The following is a 24190-nucleotide window of genomic DNA, read 5'->3' as shown; positions in this document are numbered from 1 at the left end:
ACACTAATGAGGAGTTATATCTGTTTACCATCTACACTGCTGTGTATCTGGAACAGTCCACTTGTTAAAAATGATTTGTTAATGTTTTAAGAATCGTATAATTAGCGGTATCAAAGGAATTCTTGGTTTTAATGACCTGATTATTTACCATCCCTGGTACAGATGGAAAGGTTAGTTTATACAGGTTAAGATGAAAATACTAACAAACACATCAAATTTTACTTTGTATTACTAGCTGTAGAAGACATCTTGGAATGACTGATAATAAGCTGTTCTTCACATTTTGTAACTCACAAAAAATACAAAAGTGTAGCAAAATGTCATAATGTTATTGGGATTACATGGACTTCCTCTGGACTGGATTAATGATTGAGTTAATTAGTTGCACTGGTAAGTAGACTTTATTACCATCATGTTACGGGAGGTCTGTTAAGAGAGCCTCCGTGCAAAAAGAATAGGAATTCTAGTAGGGACCAGCAACAAACCACCACGCACACACTGCAATGGGTTACACAAAATTTATTTGTTCTTCCTCTAGGCAAACTACCGGCTGAAGACGACCCCGGCCAGGGATCCAAAGCCCAAAGACCACCGCGGTCCGAGTTCTTCGCCTAGTTACAAACAGGGGAGAGAGGGTCACTGCACGAACACGCAACCAACCGTATCAATCCTGCAGCTCCCTAAAACAGGTTTGCCACCCACCTTTTCAGGCTTTAACTTTGTTCGAGGCTGGGTCTCCACATTACCTCCCGGCAGTTAAACTTCCCCGAGCTGGTCCAGTTCTTCTTATCGGGGCGCAGGAGGTCTCCAGTCTAGTGCTCGTTTTCCTCTTTTCCAACACGTCCCTTTTTTTCCAGCACGTCCTCTCTTTTCCAGCACGTCCTCTCACAGCTCCATAGGAATACGTCCTCCTTTCCACGTCCTCCGTTTCGTTAAAAGCAAAAACCAGGCCAGGCTAAAAAAAGATCCTTTCTATTAAAAATGCGCACACTTTGTCCTGGATCTCCGGGGCTCTCCTGCTTCACCAAGGTCCTACTAAAAACAACAACAACACTTCCTGCTTCCTCTCCCCTTTATAAAGAGGAACTCCAATCAGCCGCTCCCTGTATTCAACTCCGCCTCACTGGCAGCTGGGCTAGAGTAAAATCTCCCCTCCCACACAGGTGCAACAACCGTAAATAAACACAAAAACATGCAATTAATCCAAAACAAACTCAAAAACAAAACCAACAAAACTTAGGGGGGGGGGGGGGGGGGGGGGTTTCTCTCCGTCCTTTCCCACCATGCTATACTCCGTAACAATCACACAACACTACAGTGTCTATTTCCCTTATTTATTGTTAAAGCATCCTGAGCCACCAGGAAAATGGAAAGTTAAATAAAATTAGAGTTTGGTTCACAAGAAACATACTCTTATTATCTGCCCAACTTTAATTTTAATGCAGTTAACATCATTATGTGTGTAAAGTGTAATCAACGTGTTAGCAGTGTTGAGTGGACTATTTCTACTTTCTGTGCTTTGAGGCACTTCTGAAGCTCCACAGCCGAAAGTTACGTCTTTGTTTTAAGATTTAATTGGCTGTGGTTTGATCTTAATGGCCCTGGGCAAATATCTGCTTACAATTAAATCTGCAGTGTTTTAAAAAGTTTGTCTATTGTTAAAATGATTTATGAGTGCTTTATAAAATCTGCACTTTGAAACAAATTGCTTTGTTTCTAAATTTTATAATCTGAATGCTTAGCAGCCTCTGTCTAGAGGGAAATGAGAGGATTTACAGAGCATGATAAAAAGCCCAAGGAAATTACAGCAAAGCCATTCATTATATTTTAGTCGTGATTTCTAGCTGTAGAAAGTATGTAGGAATCATATAGTATTTTGGATTGATTGATAACCAGATGTTCCTCCCAAATGTTCCTCACAGCATTATTGGGATTGTAAGAAACTGACTGAGCTAATGAATCATTTCTGAATGAGCATTAAGTGGATTTTGTTTAGTCACAGAAAGCTAGGCTGGGTGTTTCCTGTTTTTGTGATAAGCTAGGCTAACTAGCTGCTGTCCATAAATGTGACATATAATATTATAAATGTGCTTCCTCAAAAGAACAAAAGAATATTAGCAAAATTTTAATTAATTGTATATTTAATAATCTAGGAAGATTTTGAACAAAAATGTAATTACCCAGCAGCTTATGCTTCTTCCTGCTCCTTTTTGAACATGGACGTTATTTGGAGTTGTGGTTGCTCGTTTTCCTTTTGTTTGCTTTGTTCATTTGTCTCTTTTAATTCTATTTTTTTATACTTTTTCAACATGTTCAAAATAAAGATTCAATCAATCAATCAATTACCCAGCAGTCTGAAAACAAGTTTACATGTGCAGCATCAGTCACAGTATTATTACACAGTATGCTAATGTTTTTCAAACGTTAGAGCGATATTATCTCATTCTTGTAAAAGGCATTACCTCAACATGCAGACCAGGGTTCAAACGCACACACACATAGACACACACACCTTATCGCTGGTACAACCAGGAGAGACAAACAGATCAATAAGCGCTACCTGCACCAGTCAAGAACTCACAATTACCGTCGGTGCCTGAGGAGAAGATGACATTTGAAAAGATTTCTCAAGATTTCAGCACAGATGGCCATTCAGTCTCTCACCGTCAAAGATTTCGACAAGGTACAGCTCACTTTACAATCAAATTCCGAGCAGTTTCTTTTCTGCTTTTTTTTATACCACCGCTTTACTCCCTCCTTGTGAAATCTGACCTCGTGGAGCTTTCACTCGTTTACTCATTTTGGTTTCAGATACATGTAAAACATTTGTAATAAGTGTGTTACATTGTTTAAAACTAAACCACATAGCAGATTGCTCTGTCACCTATTAGGAAAGTCCCCATTATAAATTTATTTGATTTACTGAAGACAAAATATTTTATTAGGATTTTTAACTGAGAGGAACATTTTCAAGGTCTGTTTGCAGATGGAAGCAGACCTGCGTTTCCACACCACCGACTGGTTATACTGAGTCTGAGCCTGCTGAATGCTGTTCTGCTGATAGCTGCTGTTGTCACTGGGATCTATTGTAAGTATGAGAGTCAATAAGAAACTCCTTAATCTGAAGTATAATCCTTGTTCTGTATGATATTAATCGCACAAAGTAGTAGAACCAAGTACGAACGATGGTATGAAACTGCAGAAATTCATATAATTTACTTTTACATATATGAATATCTGATTGATTAGAGTTTATTTCTAGACCAGAGTTTCTTAATGTTTTCAGCGTGCCAAATGACACAGAGCCACACTCAAGAATAATACTGTATTTGTAATGTTTCATTTTGGACACATTACAAGCACAGCATTTGCGGTTTATGTTGGTATATGCCATTTTCACTATCATGAAACAGGTATGTGTTGCTTTGCAGTTGCTTTGGTCGCTACATGGTTGCAAGTTTTGCTAGTAGTATGCATGGAAGATGCTAACTTGTCTGCTAACCCTCACTAATTACTTACCGAGCAGTATTAAACTGTGAAAAGTGCAACTAAATGAAAATCGTTTGCCTTCAAATCAAAACTTCTGCCTGGAGAAATTTGTTAGTTGCCGCACAACTTTTACTTTGAAAGCAAATGTCGTCTGTTTCTGCGTTTTGGCACACTGCACCTAGAAGAGTAAATGGTTACTGTTTGTGTGTACAATAGTGTCTTTCATACAAATTAGAGGTAATCAAAGCAATCTGCTGGCAAGGTTTTTCACTCAGCCATAGTCAACAACCTGAGCTCAATTCCAGTCACTGGACCTTTCGGTGAATGTAGTTCTTTGTATAGTTATTTGTATATATTAGCTGGTATCTGTGTCTGTGACAAGCACTCATACTGTCTATAGATGCAATACGCTAACAAATCTACTTTGAAACAAATATGTGGAGCCAACATGACATCTGGAAAACTGAAGATCACAAACCAATGGCTGACATCACTGTGATTAGAGCAATCTTTTATATTGACCCTCTTTTCCTTTCTTATCTTTCAGGTGTCAAAGCCAAAGACTTTCAGGTTTCAGATTCATCTGTTTCACCCTTGTTGATTGAAATGAACCATCTCCGCAACCACAGTGGTATCATCAAAGAGAGGCTGGAGGCCCAGGCAAAACTGGTGAAAGAGCGCACCAACCACGTGCAGCTAAAGCTCCAGGTGAAGCAGTTGAAGGTCGAAAATGATTTGCTTCAGCGACAAATTGAGACACTAAATGCAGCGAAATCAAATCTCCAGACAAATAAAACTCTCTTAGGTAAGTTCAGCCTCCAACCCGTCTTTGTGAACATGCAGCATGCTGTGAATCTGCACGGCTTATTGTGAGATAGTAAATGGTTGTTCGATCTCTCTTGGAACAGAGGAAACCTGCGGCAGATGCCCAACAGGATGGCTCCTTCTTAAAACATCCTGTTATTATTTTTCTCACCATGAAATAAACTCCAGAAAGAACTGGACGGAGAGCAGACAATACTGCATTAATCAGGGCGGTGACTTGCTTGTCATCAATAACTTGGAGGAGCAGGTTGGTCAGAAACGAAGTCTTTTCTGCTTAAATAGTTTATTTTGTAGGCCTCTGTGTCTGGTTTTAAAATGCCAAGAAATTCGAGCCCACCATGTCTGAGAAAGTTATCTTCTGTTAATGATTAAGATTCATTTCAATTTCATAATCTTGGTGCATAAAAAAGTAAAGTCACAATAATATACGTTTAATTTTGGCAATTACTCATTAACTTGTACGTTATTAAGAGCTTTACACTCAAAAACTTTACCATCTCTGCTCGTGTGTGGGTCTGTGTGGGTGGGATTTAATTAGACTGAACTTACTTTAAACTGGCAAAGTAAGAAAAATAGTACTCGTCTAACTTCTTAGAGCAAATATGTGACATCTTGATAAAGGCTAACCACGGGGAGCAAATGTTTTATATTCATGATAGCATTGCTCAGCTATGCCTAAACGAAAGGGCTTTTAAATTCTGTTTGATCACACCATACTTATTAGTCATCATTTAAAAATCAAATTGAATGTCTGCTTTCTCATAGCTCCTCATAACCGACAACTTTCAAAAAGTGAGCAGCTCTGGCGTATGGTGGCAGAATGGATACTGGGTCGGCCTCACTGATGTGGTGACAGAGGGAACGTGGGTCTGGGTTAACAATGTGACCGAGGTGGATTCAATGTAAGCGACTCGTGAAGCGCTATGATTCATTACTGACAAATGTACTGAAAACAAGTTCCTCTCTAAGCGATTGTGCTTTACTCAAGGTACTGGAGAAGTGGGCAGCCCGACAGCTCTGGTGAGGAGAAGAAGAACTGTGCTGCTTTTCTTTTCTTTACCGATAATGTGAAGACGTGGTACAATGTAGAATGTAGCAGCAAACAGCTGAACTGGATCTGCGAGATGGAGCCAAAGCAAACCACAAGGGGACCTCAATGATGATGTTTCAAAATAATAATAGCAATAATGTCATAAAATCTCTCAAATAAATTAGCTGTAACTTGACATGTGAAAAATCGTGTTATACACTACTGTAAGTGACACGTTTTCGGGTTTTTTGTTTTTAAAGTATTTTGACAAAACTCAGCATATTCAGTTGTATATGGGGGAAAAATGTCTGCAGTATCTGGTCTGTAATGATTTTAAGATGTTTAATGCTTAACTTGATAAAATAAAAATTCATCCTTAAAGAATATTTCTGATCCTAATCTTGTTTAGATGATCTGAAAACTCTGCTGTTCCTTTACCTCCTGTAAATGGTTAACAAGTAAACTTGATTTTCTGTTTGCAATGTTACACACACACACATGCGCAAACACCCGCAGGGCAATGTCCTAACAAATACTCTCTCTTTCTCGGGTGATCTTGCTGCACTCTTCTCATCTCGTCGATTAAAATGGAGGACAACGGAAATAATGCTGGCTTTTTTGAGAGTACTTATAACAAACTGACTTATCCTGAGGACATTAGTGAAGATGACCACTCTTTCAACTTGAACCAGGAGAGGCAACAAGGTAAATGACAAGAAGATGAATGATGATTAAGGAAATATGTTTAATGTTTCTTCTCTGCCAGAAATTAGCTTTGCTCTTCACAGCACTTTTTATAACTTGTGATTACACATCCACATTTTCGCCCACCACTTGGGTGTTATTTTGATGTTGCTGTATTGTGCATGGCTCTGATATTTATCCACCACTTATCTGTGTAGTGTCCCTGTCCACAATGGGGCCTGGATCCTGTTTAAATCGTTACAAAGTGCTTGCAGTGAGCCTGGCAGTGCTCGCTGCCTTTCTGCTGGCAGTTGATATTGGCCTGGGAGTCTATTGTAAGTGATTACTGCAAGCTGCAGTTTTTGTTATATTGAGAAATTTTTTAAATCTTAAAAAAAAGGTTCAACAGGAGGGAAAATAATCATCTCTTGTGGGAAAATCGAGGTCAACAAAAAGGGATTTGATTTATTCTCACCTGACTCTTTTTATCTAGTTTTAACTCCCTGGTTTGGTTTTCCACCCTGTAGCTTCACTGCTTATTCACCTGTGTTTGTGTCCTCAATAGGCCGCTAATTTTACTGAAAAGTCTCCAATAAATACTGTTTCACTACCTGCCTGCCACTAAAGAGTAGCTAAAGTTAGCAGGTGAATACAGAAGAAACATTAGCATCTATGAAACCGGATGTTATCCCCTCAAATTCATGGAAACCAAAATAATAAAGCCCAGTCTTTTTTTCATAAACTGTATAAGGTTGTTTTGTGTCAGCTTTCTAAAACGTTTGTTTCTGCTGCCCCCAAGTGATCAAAAAAGAACAAAACAGAAAATGCAGGTTTAATTACTAACATTACAAATGTACCTTAAATAACGGTCACTAAAGTAGCATCAGGGAAATTCAGAGTTTGTATTCCCTTAGAAAAACATATTAGTTGACGCGTTTTTTTCACCTGGTTGCAAACACAGAAAACTTTCTATACATGATTTAAGCTACAAAATATGAGGAGCGCTTGATTATTTGATTAATAAATATGTTAATTTATAAAAATGGTTATATGCTTTTGCATCAGTGACTATTATATCAGGTTTTGCCCACTTTATTGGCTAATATTAGATTACTACAGATCACTCATGCCAAATGCCAGACTAATTTGAGTTTTAATTTAATTGCAGTATTTCTGTTACATAATTTATCCATATAAGAGGACCAACAAGCTGATGACTCAGTTGTAAATACCTGTTACTTCTTTGTTTAGAAAGGGTCACCAGAGCAGGTGGATCAGCAAACGTGGCATATTTAACCAGGATTTTTGTTTCCAATCTTGAACTGGGATCTTTTAGTTGTTAGGCAAATGTATTAACAACTATACTAAAGAGCTATTCACTATGTTATTTAATTATGGGACAATTTTAAAAAAGGAAAATGTGTAAACTGTCTTAGCTGTGACCTAAAAACTGCCTGTGTTCTAGATAATAAATAAATATTTTTAAGTGAGGTTTGTCTGCTACTGCTCTTTTGTTATTTCCGTTAGAGTTCTTTCTTCAGCTGTACCAACACCGTAAAAATTGTACAGTTTTTAAAGTCTTCCTTTTCTCTACTTTCAGACTACAGACTTACTTATGGGAACCATTTAGTAACAGACATCAGCACTGAGATTGCCAAATTGCAGGCTACTTACAACGCTGCACTCCAAAGCAAGACTGAAGCCAAACAGGAGGTGGCGAAAGAGATCAAGTCACAGCAAATTACCAAGTGGGAGCTTGATCATCTGAACAGAAGGAAAAAAGATACCGAAAAACTAATAGACAGAACTGAAACGGAAATAGCGATGTTGGAATCCCACATGCCAATGCTCAGTGAGAGGCTTTTTCTTTATTTATCATGTTAATAAATGCTCTATAATTGTTATGTCATTCCTTTTTTTTGGTTTTTGTCGACAGAAGAGGGCTGCAGACAGTGTTTGCCAGGCTGGACTGTCATTAATTCCATGTGTTACTTCTTCGCTTTATCTGAGGAACTCTCACGGAGATCGTGGATGGATGCCAGACATTTCTGCAAGAGGCAAGGAAGCGACTTATTGGTCATCAACAGCAGAGAGGAACATGTAAGACTCAACATTTAAACAACACAATGAAACTTACTGACAAACTTACAAGTTCCACTTCTCATGAACAGTACTAGCATATATGAATGTTTGTGTGTGTTTTCACGTACATGTGTATTTCCTATATTGTCAGATGGCCCTTGCTGAAATTGTAAAAATGTCTCGAGACCCCTCGAGATCGCTTGCCCACAGTGGATTCTGGATTGGACTGAGAGATGCAGATGTGGAAGGAAGTTGGACATGGTTGGATGGGACAAGGGTGGAAGAGGGGTATAAATTCTCCTAAAAATCTTAATCCATAATGACAAAGTGAAAGAAGTTTTCTTGCTATTTTTTTTTTCCAAATCAACATTTACATAAGTACTCACAGCCTTTGCCATAGCACTCAAAATTGAGCTCAGATGCATCGTGTTTCCACTGATCACTTGTCAGAGGTTTCTATTAGTTTTTGATTGGAGTTCATTGTGGTAAGGATTGTATCAATGCACAGATCTGGGAAAGGGTACAGAAACATTTCTGCACCCCTGAAAGTCCCGATAATGGCTCCATCATCAGTAGATGTAAGAAGTTTGAAATCACCGGGAATTTTCCTGGAGCTGGACGCCCAGCCAGTCTGAGCAATCAGGGTGTAAGTGCCTTAGTCAGCGAGAACTCGATGGTCACTCTAATAGAACGACTCTCAAAGTTGTTCAGGTCATGTGCAAAATGCTCTGGACTGATGAAACAAAGATTGAACTCTTTGGGCTGAATGCCAAGGATCAGCACCTAGCTAATTCTATTCCTACAGTGAAACATGGTGGTAGCAGCATCATGCTGTGGGGATGTTTTTCAGCAGCAGGAACTACTCAAGACTACTCATGGTCGAGTTGATGATAACTTGCTCCAGAGCACTATGGACCTGGGACTGGGGTGAGGGTCCATCTTCCAACAGGACAACAACCCTAAAGGTGGCAAAAGGTGCTTCAACAAAGTATTGAGTACTGAGCAAGGGCTCCGAATACTTATGTACATGTTGTATTTTTGTTTTTTGCTTTTAATGCGTTTGCAAGAATTTCAAGCAAATCTTTCTGACTTTGTAATTATAGGCTGTTGTGTAAAACTTTGAAGTGAAAAATGAATCAAATCCAGTTTGGAATAAAGTAATGTAATGTGACAAGATGTGGAACAAGACAAGCGATATAAATTCTTTCTGAATGCCCTGTAACCATTATCCACTTGTGATAACGTAATTTAAGTATATGTCAGTTTATTAATTTAAGTATATGGTAATTTCCCATATATCTCTGTCAGAGCACACATAAAAAAACTAAGCAAAGTTACCCATCTCTTGTTTCAGGTACTGGGATATTGGAGAGCCTAACAACCAAAACAATGAAGACTGTGCTGCTATGTATCCCAGAGAAAACCCCTTTCATTCATGGAACGATGCTCCATGCAACTGGAACCTGAAATGGATTTGTGAGAGGACACCAAGACCTTTTAGCTCTAGCTTAAATGTTTAAACAGAGAGTCAAGTCTGGCTTTAAGGCATGTACGTGTCTTCTGAACTTTTTTTTTTCTTTATTGTCATGTCTTTTGCAAGAGACTACAAAATGTCCAAGAAGATTAAAATAAGAAAAATACATCTGAGTTATAAAGGCATCTACAAAATGTATGCAAATTCTGTAACTGTTACAAATAAAACCTTTACTATGTACACATATTTTACCACTGTACAGATTTGTACACTAACATGCCAGTGTTTCAGGAAAACCTTTACATGCCCTCTATAGGTCATGTTAGTTAGAGCCCAAACATTTACCATTTAATGGGCTATGACTGAAACACTTGACCTAGACATTTTAGACCTAGCGTTGCATCAACTACAGCCTTTTGAAACTCTACTGAAATAGAGTTTTACAGAGAACAGTGAAAAAAATCAAAGAAACCAATGAGCTTATTCTGTACACAACAATAAGTCTACAACAGCTCAAGCTGGAATCAAGTAAGGACAATCACATCACTTTTCAACACTGAAGTGTAGAATTACAGTTAACAATTAACACTTCAAAGGGTCACCACTCATTTTGCTAAAGAGCTTCAATTGTAGATGTATCTAATAAACTGGCAGTTAATAAATAAACACAAGCCAAAACTAATCCCACTTTGTCCATTTCCAAGACTAACCTACCAAATTATGACTTTTTTAAAGACTGGGTTAAAAGAAAACCCGGTCGTTTGCAGTGCTGTGGTCCCTCACAGCACTGCAAAGTGCTGTCGAAGTTGCTTGAGAAGCTGCTGAGTGTCGACGTGTTCTGGGAAAGCGTCCTCAGATTTTTGGGCTGCACTGTAGCTGCTCTGAAGGTCCCCAAGCTGGACACAGGCAAGAAGATGTAAAGATCACACTTTGTCACTTTTAATTGCACTGCATGATTTGGTTGGACCTTGATAGCGATAAATTACCTTTTCAGAGAGAATGGAGAGATTGAAGTGTGGCTCGTACATATGGGGGGCCAGTGATGCAGCAGTCTGAAGGAAGCCTTTAGACTGGATTAAAGGCAGGGAAACAATTAACACCTGTCATGAAAATGTATATGAAAATGCAGTGTTTACAGATTTAAAGTTTTATTTTCTTTAATTGGAGCAATCCTTACATCACGTTGCCATCATCATTATCACTATGAAAAAAGCTGGAAAACCCTGAAAATTTAACCTTTTAAATCATGTTGGCAGCAGAAGTGTTAAGCAGGTGGATTGCTCATGCTCCTCCTGCTACTGGAAAAATAAAATCCCATATATCTCATGACGCTTTGTCTCATATCAAGCTATTATTGCTAAATTGCTTTATTGCCTAGCTCTTTGTTGGAGTAACAGGGGCTTACTGAATATTGGATTTATATTACGCAAGTATAATTTGAGAGATATCTTTTGATAATATGAGCTGGATTACAGTTTATATGACGCTAATAACTACATTTTAGTGATTTTCTTATAATGGGCTGTGTTATATCACATTAGAGGTCGAAAGGATCACCATTATGATTTCATTACTCATATTTTAGCAGCTTAACAAAGACAATGATTCAAAACTATGTCTTTACCTGTTCAATGTGACCTTTTCGCAGCTCCAGCACAGCCAGGTTGTTATAAGCTTCAGCATGGTCATTATTAAATGCCAAAGTCAGTTTAAAGCACTGATAGGCCAGAGTCAAGTCCCCTATTCCCTGTAAACACAGAGCATATTCTAAATTATACAATGTAAGGTTGTCATTTCAATTAACTAAGTGTCAAATTATGTTAACTGTGAACCATATATGGAAGTGAAACATATTAAGTAATTTTCTGTTAACTCACAACAGCCACGTGTCCTATGTTGTACCAGACATCAGCCTGCTCTTCATCATTGGCCACCAGGGCCAGAGCCCTCTCAAACGAGGACAGAGTCATATCGTACTGCTGGGCGTAGAAACAGCACAGGCCCAGGTTGTTGTACAGTTGGCAATTATACACTCCCATCTGGAGCAGCCGTCTAGCAATGGGTGAAACATATTAAATCACAGATGGTAAATAAAATCTCATCAGATAAATTGTAACAACACATTACACAAATTGTACAGAAAGTTTGTCTGACCTATAGAAGCGCAGAGCAATCTCAGGCTGATCTGTATAGAAGTGATTGCTGCCTATGCAGGCTATGGCCTCCACGTGAGTGTTGTCCTGCTTCAGGACGTCTTTATAGTACTCTGTCGCTGATGAAATGTTGTTCATCTCCTGTCAAAATACCATTTTAGAGACAATTAATGAATGGACGGATGGATGGATATCTTTAATGATTCATGCAACTGTTAAGGTTATACTCCATGCAGCTATGGTGGAAAGTTTACATTAGTCCAGTGGTTCCCAAATAGCTTGGAGGCAAGTCGTTAAGATTTTGTGTCAACCAAACACTATTAGTGTAACTGAAAGCCCTTTTGTCTTTAACCTCAGCAATTCAAGTACTAAGGTTAATATTGCAAAGAAGCTGGGAGTGAAGCTGTTGTTAAAGCTGGCTTCCTTTAACTATGACTGCTTGCATTTCTCCACTTCAGTGACTTTGAAAATGTTACTCATTCCTTAATTTCGTCCAGACTTGACCATTAACAGTCTGCTTTCAGGTGTCAGCCTGTCACTGCTTGGCCAACTAAAGCTGGCCAGCTCTTAACTGGCAAGTGTAAGCAAGACCACACATCACTCATATTAGCTTCCTTTATTGGTTGTCAGTAAGTTTTAATTTTTTTTTCTTTGATTTTAAGTGATTGCAGGGGTTGGCACCTCCTTAGCTCTCTCATTGAGCAGGTCTGCTGAGCAGAGGCTTTTGACTGTCCTGTGGTCCAGATTAAAACAAAGAGGAAATCAGAAACTTAAATGTACCTTCTCCTACATTGTGGAGCAAACTGCCTATTTACATCAGGGGCATTAGACATTTTTGAAAACGGTCTTTGGTTATTACACCAGACTAAGTCCTGATTACTTTGAATTGTGCTTTTACTGTTTTTGTTTTTTCATTTTGTTTTTTGTTTGTTTTGATTGGGGCTGCAGCTGCAGTAATGCGGACGCTGCACCGGTCCGTCGTGGTGAAGAGGGAGCTGAGTGTAAAAGCGAAGCTCTCAATTTACCGGTCGATCTACGTCCCTACCCTCACCTATGGCCACGAGCTGTGGGTAGTGACCGAAAGAACGAGATCGCAGATACAAGCGGCAGAAATGAGCTTCCTCCGAAGGGTGGCTGGCCTCTCCTTTAGAGATAGGGTGAGAAGTTCGGCCATCCGGGAGGGGCTCAGAGTAGAGCAGCTGCTGCTCCACATCGAAAGGAGCCAGCTGAGGTGGTTCGGGCATCTGACAAGGATGCCCCCTGGGCGCCTCCTGGGCGAGGTGTTCCAGGCATGTCCCACCGGGAGGAGGCCCCGGGGCAGACCCAGGACACGCTGGAGAGATTATATATCTCGGCTGGCCTGGGAACGCCTTGGTATTCCCCCGGATAAGCTGGAGGAGGTGGCTGGGGAGAGGGAGGTCTGGGCCTCTTTGCTTAGGCTGCTGCCCCCGCGACCCGGCCCCGGACAAAGCGGATGAAGATGGATGGATGGATGGCATTTTGTTTTCTTTATTTAAGCAGTTTTATTGTCTTATTATTTTATGACATTTATTCTTTTAGCTGTTAAGCACTTTGGGATACATCATAAAAACATTCCACTTGACTTAACGGCACAGAAAACAACAAATTTAATTTAATTTTAATATACCAGAACACATCAGCGTCCCTGACTGAGGAGGATCAAATTTGTGATGATATAAAACTGAACAATTTCTTCTGAAAGGAAAACCACACAAAACCATCTGAAAGGAAAATAACTGTGAAGAAACTACATCTTTTGGATCCAGCTGAGAGTGCCAAACAAGCTAAAGAGCCACTCTGAAACCCGAAAACACTTCTAAGAGACACTCTGTCTACTGGAAAAGAGCTTTTGAAATGAACCACAGGCAGCTAGAACTTGTCTGAATTGTGTTAAAGTGCCTGATAAGGAGTGGTTATGTGATATTCGACAATGCAATTAAATAAAAAACTGACTATATTCGAGATGATGATGGCATACTGTACCTCATGGATACGAGCTATTCCTGTTAGAAGGGTAACCTCTCCAGGGAAGTGATCCAGGCCTTGCTTGAAAAGACTGAGAGCCGTTATTGGCTGATCCATACGCTGATAAACCTAAAGGAAAATGAAAACAAGAATAGTGATTTCAAGAAAAACATTGCTTTAGAGAGAGAACCTTAAAATGTACAAACCCTTGGCAATAATCACTACCTTTGCGAGATAGAGATACGTATCTACCATCTCTTGGTGGTTGAGAGCTGATCGAAACTGTTTTTCTGCTTCTCTATATAAACCAAGCCTAAGAGGAGAGAAACAGACATTACATAATTTCATATACATAAATGTTAATTTAATCAAACATTGCAGTTGAATAATATGAAGGATGGTGTGTTACTTGCCTGTAGTAGCATTTTCCCAGCTGAACTTTCCACCACCAGTCTTTGAACTGTGCATGTTCAGTAGCTTGAGCAGCTAAATCCAAAGCCTGTACAAGGAATATAATATTTCTTTACATACAGTCCTGTCATCTAATGTGTGGTAGTTTTCTTTACACTGCAGATTTGTGTATCGCTTACATTTTTCACATCATTTTCATGATGGAAGATGTACTCAAATAATGTCTGTGGAGAAAGAAGATTGCTTCACATGCAGGAAAAACACAATAGAAAACAACTGATAAATGTCTGGAAGTCACAGTTTGAGTCTTACCCTGGATAAATTGGGTTTTTGGGAATACTTGGCCAGATTTAGCCTAGACAAGTTTATAAATGGTCCTTCGGGATTTGTTAGCATTGAAGCCTAGAAAAACAATAAAAGAAATAGGTCATGCTAAGAATTTCAGGCTTTCAGTGTAACATAATAAATAATAAAATGACTGTTGCTATCAGTCTTACATTAATATATTGTCTGCTGCATAAATTAACTTGAGAAAATGCAATAGAAACAGGCATGTGTCAAACATGGCCTTTAGTAGGAATACTCACTGTCCCCAGACGAATGAATCTACCAGAAGAAGCGGTGACAGGACGAGCTGTGCTTGCAGTACGTGGGGTTTTGATGGCCTGCTCCATTGTCCCAGGGCGCCCGGACTGTGTGCTGGGTCTCACAAATCCTGTTATAGGGCGTCCTGATTGTGTCATGGGCCTAGATTTCAGGAAATAAAATATATCTGATTAGAGATTAATCACGAAAGCTTCATCAGTTTGGTTTTTTGTTTTCGTTGTCTTGAAAAACCTACCTGACAGCTGGTGTGGGACCTCCACCATGACATGTTCCAGGAAGTCTTAGTGATGTACCAGGTCCTTGCAGAGATCAAGTGTTATAAAAAAAATATACTAATTAAGAAAATGTTCAAATTATTAATTTAATGAATTGTGGAATTTGGAGCAAATGCTTAAACTTACGTGCAACTTGAGCAATAGAGCTTTCATCCAGCATCATCTCAGCAATCCCCTCCTGGTCAACCTCGATTTCATCTATGTAAACCATCTCTGTAAGAGCACGGGTTTTCAAGCTCCATGCAGCCTATGACGCAAGTACGCGCGCGCGCACACACACACACACACACAAGCAAGTTTTAGTCATGTGAAATATTTCACATTTATGTAGAAGAAGGCATAAAACAGTCTGGAGCTACAACACAAATTATCCATAAAAAAGAACAAAATGAGATGGAAAACAGAGACATGTGCAGTCATGGTTACCTCTGAGATTAGCAAAGATGAGTCCTTAAGATAGAGTGCAGACAGTTAGCGAGAGAGTAAAGAGATTTAAGAAAAATGTGAATAAATGGGAAGGAAGCAGAACGAACATAAGACACGATAGAAATGAGACTTGAAAAGAAAAGTAGCGTATAGCAACAGCTACTAAGTTTATAATAAACTGAATAAGTATGATGAAATGCTACGTTAGTGAGATATAAACAACACAGACTCGATTAATCGGGATTATGCAGCAGGTTGTCCAGCTGTCCATCGTTAGCAAGCTAGGCTAACCCTGCTAACTTCACCACAGTACCTGGTCGTATGGGTTGTCTTGTAATATTTTCGTACAAATATCAGAACATTGTTGGAGTTTCCGCCTCCTGAAATAGCTCCACGCCAGAAACAATGGGTCCATCGTCACTTCCATTGCTTTTGCTAATCAGGGAGAAATAGCGTAGATCTAAAAGTCAGTTAGCAAGCTGCTAAGAGAAGCTGACTTGAAGGCGAGACCGAGGCTTCCTCTGTCGCTCGGCAACAGCCTAGGAGGGCGGTCCTTCACTGCCGCAATTTCCTCAAAAGAACTGAATAAAATAAAAGAAAGTTAAATTAAATTAAATTCATGGGACATCACTGTTCTTTTTAAAATTAATGCATTAATTCAAATTTGATTTACAAGAAATATAGATCAAATAAAATAAATAAAAATATAAATCTGTGGAAGCAGTTAATTTAGGTGAGTAAAGAACTTTCTTACTCATAACTCTTTATATAAGTCATGAAACACGCCACACTTAAATAAACACTTTGAATACTTGAATGGACTAAGTAATACATAATTTTAAAACAATTAAAATTTCAATTACCTGCTTTTGGTATTTTTTTAATTATATGGTTGAAAAGAACACATTAAAAGCACAAATGCTGACATTAAATAAAAAATATTCAGAAATAGGGTCTAGCACCCGGACTGCTTGCTTCTTGGTAATGACGGAGTTGTCCTCTCCTGCTTTTTCCTCCTGAGTAAGTCAAAGCATCTGATTGGGTAACGGACTCCTCCGTCATCTTTGTAGGCGGTGCTTGTGGAATAACAGTACAGCTCCATCTTTGTAGGATTTGACAGGAGCTTTGACCCAACTCGAAGAGGACCGCGAGCCCGGGGCTGAAGTACAAGTAGACTGAATGAAAACACAAGCGTAGAAATCAGTTTCTTAAACAGAGGCAGAGGGCTTTCATATTACCAGGCAGCGAGTCTTTTAATTCACATAACCCGCAAAGATGCCCGATTTCAACGCTTGCTCTTGACTCTGGTTGTTTCCAATGGAACTAGCCTAATGGGACACGCGGGCTTCAAATAAATCCTTTTTGGTGAATGACACTATATCCGAAAGCCTGCGTGATAGCGACAGAGAGACACACACGGAAGTGCGGACATGGCTGACAGGACTGCTCCCAACTGCCACCTGAGACTGGAGTGGGTGTACGGATACCGGGGACATCAGTGCCGCAACAACCTGTACTACACCGCCGCCAAGGAAATTGTCTATTTCGTCGCCGGTGTGGGAGTTGTGTATAACACCCGGGAACACAAGCAGAAATTTTACCTGGGGCACAACGATGACATAATCAGGTAGTAATGACATGTTTATATAAACATATAAATGCATTTCAGCACCGTGGACAGCACCAGACTTGAAACGTGTACTGAAAGTGTAGAGTTGTCATTATTGGAGCTGGTGTCACCTTGTGCAATGTAATGCGATATTTTTCAGCTCCACGGGGAGTGCACCCCTACTTAGCAGCATCCCTAGTTTGCTGTGGGTTCAATATTTTGCTCAAGGGCACTCCAGCAAAGCAAGGGGTCCTTTGAAGACTGCTCTTGCTCCCATGTTGGAAGGAACCACTACACTAACATTAATTACTAAACAGAAACTAATATTTTAAAAATTATTTTGTTGAGTTCATGTTTATGCTTTAAAATTATTTGTCACTGACAATCTACTTTTAAACAATGTCATCCTGGGAAAAGCAGCAACCCATTCGTACAAAAAGGACGAATGGGTTGCTGCTTTAATATAAAATGTGGTTTAATGTAAAATATTTGACATTGATGCTCAACATTTAGTCATTTTTAAAAGAAAGGTTGACAGTGTAGACAGTAAAATGGGCATATTTACCTTTGTGCAGTCCAATACTAATGTGCAGTATCTGAAAAATGCACTTGAACAAAGCTGTCCTTGAAGGAATCCTTGAATTGGAAAATTGAGGTAATAAGGGATTTAGTAGCTCGACCTCTGCATCTCAGGGAAAATGTTGAAACCTTTTTTTTTTAATAAAAAGTTATCATTAATCATTATATCACTCATCTTTCTCAGCATGCTGCACAACAATGACCTGTGACCAGTGGTTTAGTGCTTGTGTTGACATATGTGCGTCTGTGTGTGGGTTGGCCTGGAGATGACTAGCTTTATACTGTGTCGGTCGTCAGCTGGACTCCTGCTCCATTATTAATCGGACAGTAGAGATACTAACCCTCCGCTGCCCTGTGAGTAAAGTGCCTGAGTTCAAATGGTGAGCAGGAGGAGTCACAGACTAAACAATAATCTGATATATGATCTGCAAAACTGTTGAAAGTACAAAAGTGGTAAATTGGTGTAAAATCTGCAAATTTGATCAGAGTATTTCAGTGTGAAATGCAGAAACCTCTCATAGCGTGACCATGTGCTTTTTGTGCAGCCAGGTGGTTTGAACTAGCGCTATGTACTTACAGTGCAAGCTAAATAGGTCCCTTAAGCTGTCATTTATTAAATGCCAAGTAATAGCCATTTTAAAGGCCTCGAAGGAGTGCTTATGAAGCTCTTTTAAATACTGCCTTTGAATATGACTTCTGCGGCACAACCAGGAGCAGTGCTCGCCACATTCAGATCTGAATTATCACGTTGCACAAACTCATGTGGAAGAGAAGTGGCTTCTTTAGAGGGACTTAAAATTCAAATACTGCTTCTCTTCATTTTCTTGATGCACTGTTGCTGTAGATTCGTAAGCAATTTTTACATTAATTTGTACTTTACAGGGTCATTGCAGCACTCGTTTTGGGTAATCCTGTAAAAAGTCAATGAATGCCTCTCACCTGACCCACTCATCATCCACCTGATTTTTTTGTACAATGGCGCCATCAAACCCACCATGGCGCCATGGAAAATTTAATGGCATTATTATTATCAAGACTGGGCGTGCTGCTCATATCAAGGTAAAAAATATATATATATGAATTTAAATAAAATCCTGTAGTAGCTTTGTATACATGTTGTATACATGTGCTCACCCACTCAACTTCATCATGGTTTTAATTTCATGATTTTAAATAGAATCTCTAATTTAATATTTCTCAACTGTTTAAAATTACTGTATTACAAATACATTTTTGGCACAGCAGGAATCAGACATTGAAAGATTATACAAGAAGTTTTATCCAGACAAAAATGGATTCATGAAGGTATGTTGTGTCAAAATGCTAAAATATAATAATGTGAATTAAAAAGTGCAAAATTTCAACCTATCCATATATACCTAGGACATTTATAACTCTGAGTATTTTCACAGGTTAAATTTTTCACAGCTCACTTTGACGGGGTCACATGGGAACATTTGTCAGATTAAACTGATTTTACCCATTTCTCCCACTTTTTTATTCACCCTGAAGTCTGTTTTAACTGGTCTCTGAGTAATGTGGAAGAGCTAATTGGCAGGTTTACACATGAATGAAAGACTGAGCAGACAATGATGCAGTAGTCTAGCCTTCTTTTGGTTGGCCTTTTAGGCGGTTTTAATGCTTTGTTAGAAATGTAAATAAACATGTTACTGGGCGATAACAGAATAGACCTGGGAGACAGTTAACGACCTCCAGTTAGAGCAGAGTACTGTGAGGCACATCATTAGAGTGGGTAGCCTTGTTAAAACTGTTTTTTGCTATTCTTTCCTCATATCTGCCGTTGTTCCAAATGGCTTTTATTCAAGTCAGAAACTCTAAGAGCCCGAGGCTCCTGCTAAACCTCAGCAGAAACAGAGTTTTTCCTGCATATAAACAGTCTTGGCTCCCACTCAAGAAAAATCATTAGGACTGTGATTAAAAATACTCTTCACTCTTCTTAATATCTTTAATAACCTGGGTTGAAGTTACACATAAATACTTTTTTTCTTTATCAAATGTCCAGAAACATGAGAAAAATGAACAGAATTCTATCAGGAAACTTAATACAGTTAAGTTTGGCTAACTGTATACAGACCAATCATGCTTATGTGTGTAGGAGGCATGATTGGTCGGATTGGTAAGCAAACCCTGAAGAGAGGAAACACCCTGGGAAGGTTGGCTATACTGCTGGAATGCACCACTTTAGAAAACCCTTAGTTTTTTCCTACCAATCATTAACATGGTTAACACATTCACCTTACATGTGAAAGATCCCTGGGAGATCACAAACCCTGCCTCAGGGTCGCAAGCTAATGCACTCCAAGTGTCGGTGCCAAGCCCTGATAAAAAGGAGAGTTGCATCAGGAAGAGCCAGTCGGCATAAAATCGGTGCCAAATCAAATATGCTGATCCATCCACCGTGGTGAACCTTAGGAAAATAAAGCAGCAGCTGAAAGCACCATTAACGGAAAAATAAAGTTTGTGGAAACTCTTTTTGACTTTAGTCTCACCTCATATTTTTCACCTGGTTGTCTGAGCCACAGTTTGAGACCCACTGGTCTATACTACAAAGCTTAAACCCCGACACTCAGAGCACATACTGTCCACGCAAAGACCGATTCACACGAATACATTCAAAGCAAAAGGAACAGCTGGCTACACTTTTAACTCATAGGAGTCTTACTCACTCCATCAGCCTTATGGGAAAAAAGAGGCTGATCTTTATCTGCCGTGTTCAATGGTAGTTCAGTCAGTAGCTGACCGGGAAGGGGGTGGGGGGAGATAAATAATAAAAAATAAACAAACAAAAAATACAATGGTACTGAAACAAGCTAAATTTTTAGTTTTAAAGCACGTGTGCTGGTATTGTTCTAGAATTTCACAGTGGTTTTCCAGTTGAGTTACCCATGACCCAAACCTAACTGCACACTCAATTCAGGGATAAAGAGATTGCTAGGAAAGCACGTATTTGCAGGGTTTTTCCTGTACTTAAAAACCTTGGCCTCCACCAAAGAGGTTTTAGCCTCCTCTACCAAGGAAATTCACAAGGGTTTTAATAAAATAATTTAAAATCAATTATTTTTAAGTGGGGTTGGCCAGAAATAAGAGAGATCTACGCAGATTCTTGCAGACCAGACGTGCTTGCAAAGTCAACTCCAAAGGCCAATTTGAGGGAGAAAAATCCCTCTTTTGTTACATTTTATTTCATTTGTGGGTGTAAATTCACAAAAGCGTGGGAAGATAGAGGCATGGCGGCCTTCTCCGTGTAGTCATTATTTGATGGTCTAGCCTTGAACGCGAGTTTCATCATCACTGTGACATGAACAGCAAACGCAATAAACAGAATACAAGAAGCTGCCTTAAAATGCAAGCAATAAAATAGGCCTGTAACTTACACAAGCTCTGTATTCATGCTGAACATATGTACATGTGACCTCATGTTTCAAACTGAATGTAAATCGAGCAATGAGAGAAAGCACAATTACTCTCTGGCTGGACAATAACAGGCTGATAAGTCATTTTTTGTTTCTGCACTGTGATCTTTTCTGCATGTTTTCTTGTTTTGATCCTGAGAGTTAATGAGTTAACGAGAGGGTTTCATGAACACAGAAATAAAAGGCCATCTCCTGTTACTCAGAATATCATGTTACCTCTATGATGGATCACTGCCAGAATTATGGATTATAGATGCCAGAGTGAGGCTGGTCTTGTCTCGGTGAGCTTGGAGAGATGCTGTGAATACATTTCCATTAATACTGCTGCAGGGTTTGTACAATAACAACGTGTCTGGCTTGCAGAGAAGAGTCTGTCTGTCCACAAACTAATGATATGAACAAAAAAAAGCATTTTAAAAAATAATAAATACAGTATTTTGACTACTATTGAACAAGTTAGAGCTGTGCATGTGAAACAAATCACTGTGATACACTAGAGCAGTGTGTGAGAATGTGCTTTCAGATAGTTTTACTGCTGACAGCAGCTATGAGAGCTGATATGATTTACATATCCATCTTTGCGTCCATCTTCCATTGTCTTAGTGTTGATTAATATGGATGGTTTGTGATGATCTACTTCCTAAGACGTTATCTTTAGCTTATTTTATATGCAGGCGCCAGCCTCAGTATAATATCATTCTCTATGGTAATTGTTCATTTTGCTTTTTCTAGATCGCATGCTGGAAATGTTCAGCCACCATATCCACAAGGAAAAAGCCTTATTGGAACACTAGACTAATCTGTTACCAATAAGACTGCCTGCTTCATATCTTTACATGCATTTCCATATTGCCAATGAGTGTATTTGCATGCCTAAGTATTATTATTCTTCCCAGGTTTTGGGTTAATTTTGTTAATTGTGTTCAGTTATGTTCTATATTTTTCACTATCACAGCAAGCACCTTGCATTTACATAGCTATTATCATGGGGTGGTAATAATAACAAGGTTTTAAATACATGTGTTGTTTCAGTCCTTGTGTTGTCCCAGTGTTGCATTTATTTTGTATATATGTGTCTCCCTCACACATATATACAGAATCATTTATCAGTTCATCCCACTGAGTCACGAAGCAGGTAAAAGTTTCTGCATTTAGTAATAAAAATATTTCTTTGGTTTCAGAGTATCAATAATTGTTGTCACAGTGTATTTTTATATTTATTTTTTGTCCCTAATTCTATTGAAGTATTCCAGGTAGGATATCTAGGTTTCTTAAAACCAGGAAAAGACTTTATCCAGATGGGTGCGTGTGCAACACATAGCCAGGATACTCTTAAAAAGTCCCAGCACAATCACAAATGCACTCACTGTTAGTAGCTGCCAGGGCTACTCTGTAAAAGGAAGCTTGTTCTCTAAAGAGCTCATCTGTCGTACCCAATTAAGATCCTCCAGAGTTTCATACAGTTACTTAGCACAATGGTATGATTCAGCAGTGTTGTCACTGGGGTTAAAAATATATATAACTGACTGTTTTAAGTGGCATTATGAATGTTTTACACTGATGAGGTGGAAGCGGCTACACATGCTCAGATACCCTTATATTATACTTCACCCTTACCATAAACAGCCTAGATGTCAGTGATGCCTTTTTGACTATTATACTACTTTAAGTATTGTTTAATTGATATATGAAGCATATATTGCTTCTGTGAATCCTCACATTCAAAAAAATATCATTTACAAATGATTAGTGGTTTCTTGATAATTAAACCAATTAATTTCTGTTCCTTAACTAATCATTTGAGGAAAAAAATAAAATGACAATTTTGGTTCTATTTTTGTAACGTCACTAAATTTCTGTAAGAGAATCTTTGCCCCTTTTCTATTTTTAGTTTTTGGAGCAAGCTGATGGATTAAAAACACTTTGCAGTATCCTGGGAAATATCCTCTACTATATAGACCTTCTGAAATGTCCTAATCCGCTGCTTCTTTTTAATCCAGTGTAGGGAAAATCAGACAAAGAAAACTACTGTTGCATGTGTCTCGGGAGCTTACTTTAAAATGAGGATCAATTGTGGCCTCCTGTACTTTAATGAGCTCTGTTCATGGGGTTTCCTATCTTTCTTGCAAACCAAGCGTGTCGTTCCTGTGCTCTATTTTTGCATTCTCACTGTCAGAAATCAGCTATATCTATAAAAAAACAGGGAGTTAAATCGCTGCTCTGTTTGCCGTATAGCTCGTTTTGTACTACAGCATTATGCAGATGGAGGACAGATGCATCAAACAGCCGTAGCCTATATGAAACAGGAGAACCGTGGAAATGCACTGCAGGCAGAGTCATTAGTGATGGCATTTAACAAGCTCTTCAGCTGACAGGAATGTAAGGGAAACAGTCTGGTTGTAGCTGGCTCGAAGACTGCATTTGATTTTCACGCTGTAAAGGGGACCTACCACATTTTAACTACAGGATAGGAGTTATAAGTATCAGCACTTCCTTTTTTTGGTGACTCCAAAGATGTTGGAAGTTTTCATCTTCATTAATCATGTTTTACGTCAACACACCAGACAGATTTACCGCAAAGTACCTGGTCATGCCAAAGCAGTTTTCTCTGCTGTCTGTCTGCATCTCAGTATTTCTCTCTTCCTCTGAATGCTATTTTTAGCCGCTTTGCTCAGATTATATAATTCATAAAAAGTAAGATGAGAAATTGTGCCAAGTTGGAAAGAGGTTCAACGAAGTCGGTGGCGTAGCCGGGGCAAAGGGAGAGAAAAAGCAGAGAGGGCTGAAGGATGACAAAGATCAGGCTTGTCACATCAGACCCACCTCAGCTTTCAGAGACGTTACACCACCAAGCTTTATCTGCTCTGTGATGACAGCGCATTACGGATGCAGATAAAGTGTCAGCAGTCAGGCAGAAAGATCCACACTGAAAACTTTGAAGGAGAAAGATGAGACAAAGTAGTTTAGAGAGTCAAAGTGGGCTATTTGTTGGGAGCCGCTTTCACTCAGCAGGTTGATGCTGCTCGGTTCGTGAAGCCTCGCTGGCCCTGCTGTCTGAATACACGCCAGGATTACAAATGCTGGAGAGCAGTTGGCAAAACAGGCAGTCTGATTATAATGGAGGGAG

At 39.2% G+C, this 24190-nt stretch overlaps 4 protein-coding genes across 12 annotated transcripts in view; 3 read left to right on the top strand and 1 right to left on the bottom strand.

Moving 5' to 3' along the window:
- Nucleotides 1–2482: 2482 nt before the first annotated feature.
- On the top strand, nucleotides 2483–5730 carry LOC113012331 (uncharacterized). Of its 2 annotated transcripts, none has more exons than XM_026152457.2 (6): nucleotides 2483–2683; nucleotides 2975–3088; nucleotides 4037–4294; nucleotides 4398–4561; nucleotides 5080–5216; nucleotides 5303–5730. In XM_026152457.2, the coding sequence occupies exons 1-6, from the start codon at nucleotides 2608–2610 to the stop codon at nucleotides 5472–5474; spliced, it is 921 nt and encodes a 306-aa protein (XP_026008242.1). In that variant the 5' UTR covers nucleotides 2483–2607; the 3' UTR covers nucleotides 5475–5730. The 2 variants fall into 2 exon arrangements, with proteins under 2 accessions (XP_026008242.1, XP_026008243.1); XM_026152458.2 differs by having other exon boundaries at nucleotides 2529–2683; nucleotides 2987–3088.
- A 113-nt stretch (nucleotides 5731–5843) lies between these two features.
- LOC113012330 (uncharacterized) lies at nucleotides 5844–9818 on the top strand. The gene is made up of 6 exons (XM_026152456.2): nucleotides 5844–6049; nucleotides 6247–6363; nucleotides 7629–7880; nucleotides 7965–8128; nucleotides 8262–8398; nucleotides 9465–9818. The coding sequence occupies exons 1-6, from the start codon at nucleotides 5932–5934 to the stop codon at nucleotides 9628–9630; spliced, it is 954 nt and encodes a 317-aa protein (XP_026008241.2). The 5' UTR covers nucleotides 5844–5931; the 3' UTR covers nucleotides 9631–9818.
- Nucleotides 9464–15991, bottom strand: ttc8 (tetratricopeptide repeat domain 8). Of its 4 annotated transcripts, none has more exons than XM_080293494.1 (15): nucleotides 15755–15991; nucleotides 15442–15465; nucleotides 15142–15262; nucleotides 14976–15039; nucleotides 14722–14881; nucleotides 14447–14536; nucleotides 14314–14358; nucleotides 14137–14222; nucleotides 13949–14036; nucleotides 13742–13852; nucleotides 11739–11878; nucleotides 11462–11636; nucleotides 11209–11331; nucleotides 10571–10684; nucleotides 9464–10480 (listed from the first exon to the last, which is right to left on the bottom strand). In XM_080293494.1, exons 1-15 carry the CDS (start codon nucleotides 15866–15868, stop codon nucleotides 10364–10366), a joined length of 1572 nt encoding a protein of 523 aa, XP_080149620.1. In that variant the 5' UTR covers nucleotides 15869–15991; the 3' UTR covers nucleotides 9464–10363. The 4 variants fall into 4 exon arrangements, with proteins under 4 accessions (XP_080149620.1, XP_026008238.1, XP_080149621.1 ...); XM_026152453.2 differs by having other exon boundaries at nucleotides 10571–10654; nucleotides 15755–15987; XM_080293495.1 differs by lacking the exon at nucleotides 15442–15465 and having other exon boundaries at nucleotides 15755–15990.
- A 544-nt stretch (nucleotides 15992–16535) lies between these two features.
- eml5 (EMAP like 5) overlaps nucleotides 16536–24190 on the top strand; it is a 49288-nt gene continuing 41633 nt past the window's right edge. For all 5 annotated transcript variants that reach the window (XM_080293493.1, XM_026151798.2, XM_080293492.1 and 2 more), the window contains exon 1: nucleotides 16536–17068. In XM_080293493.1, the coding sequence (XP_080149619.1) occupies nucleotides 16872–17068 (197 nt within the window). In that variant the 5' untranslated portion in view covers nucleotides 16536–16871. The remainder of the gene's footprint in view (nucleotides 17069–24190) is intronic.

This window comes from Astatotilapia calliptera, chromosome 19 (assembly GCF_964374335.1).
Source record: "Astatotilapia calliptera chromosome 19, fAstCal68.1, whole genome shotgun sequence".
In the NCBI taxonomy this organism is placed as follows: Eukaryota; Metazoa; Chordata; class Actinopteri; order Cichliformes; family Cichlidae; genus Astatotilapia; species Astatotilapia calliptera.
This window is presented reverse-complemented; position numbering and strand designations above follow the sequence as displayed.

Bases quoted from the DNA above. Each gene is read 5' to 3' on its own strand.
- ttc8 (XM_080293494.1), bottom strand. From the start codon at position 15,868: ATGGAAGTGACGATGGACCCATTGTTTCTGGCGTGGAGCTATTTCAGG. The intron at 13,853-13,948 runs GTAGTGATTATT...ATTTTCCTTTAG, and splicing joins CGTATCTCTATCTCGCAAAG to GTTTATCAGCGTATGGATCA. The intron at 11,879-13,741 runs GTACAGTATGCC...GTATTTTGACAG, and splicing joins GAATAGCTCGTATCCATGAG to GAGATGAACAACATTTCATC.
- LOC113012331 (XM_026152457.2), top strand. From the start codon at position 2,608: ATGACATTTGAAAAGATTTCTCAAGATTTCAGCACAGATGGCCATTCA. The intron at 2,684-2,974 runs GTACAGCTCACT...AACATTTTCAAG, and splicing joins CCGTCAAAGATTTCGACAAG to GTCTGTTTGCAGATGGAAGC. The intron at 4,562-5,079 runs GTTGGTCAGAAA...GCTTTCTCATAG, and splicing joins TCAATAACTTGGAGGAGCAG to CTCCTCATAACCGACAACTT.
- LOC113012330 (XM_026152456.2), top strand. From the start codon at position 5,932: ATGGAGGACAACGGAAATAATGCTGGCTTTTTTGAGAGTACTTATAAC. The intron at 8,129-8,261 runs GTAAGACTCAAC...CTATATTGTCAG, and splicing joins TCAACAGCAGAGAGGAACAT to ATGGCCCTTGCTGAAATTGT. The intron at 8,399-9,464 runs GTATAAATTCTC...CTCTTGTTTCAG, and splicing joins GGGACAAGGGTGGAAGAGGG to GTACTGGGATATTGGAGAGC.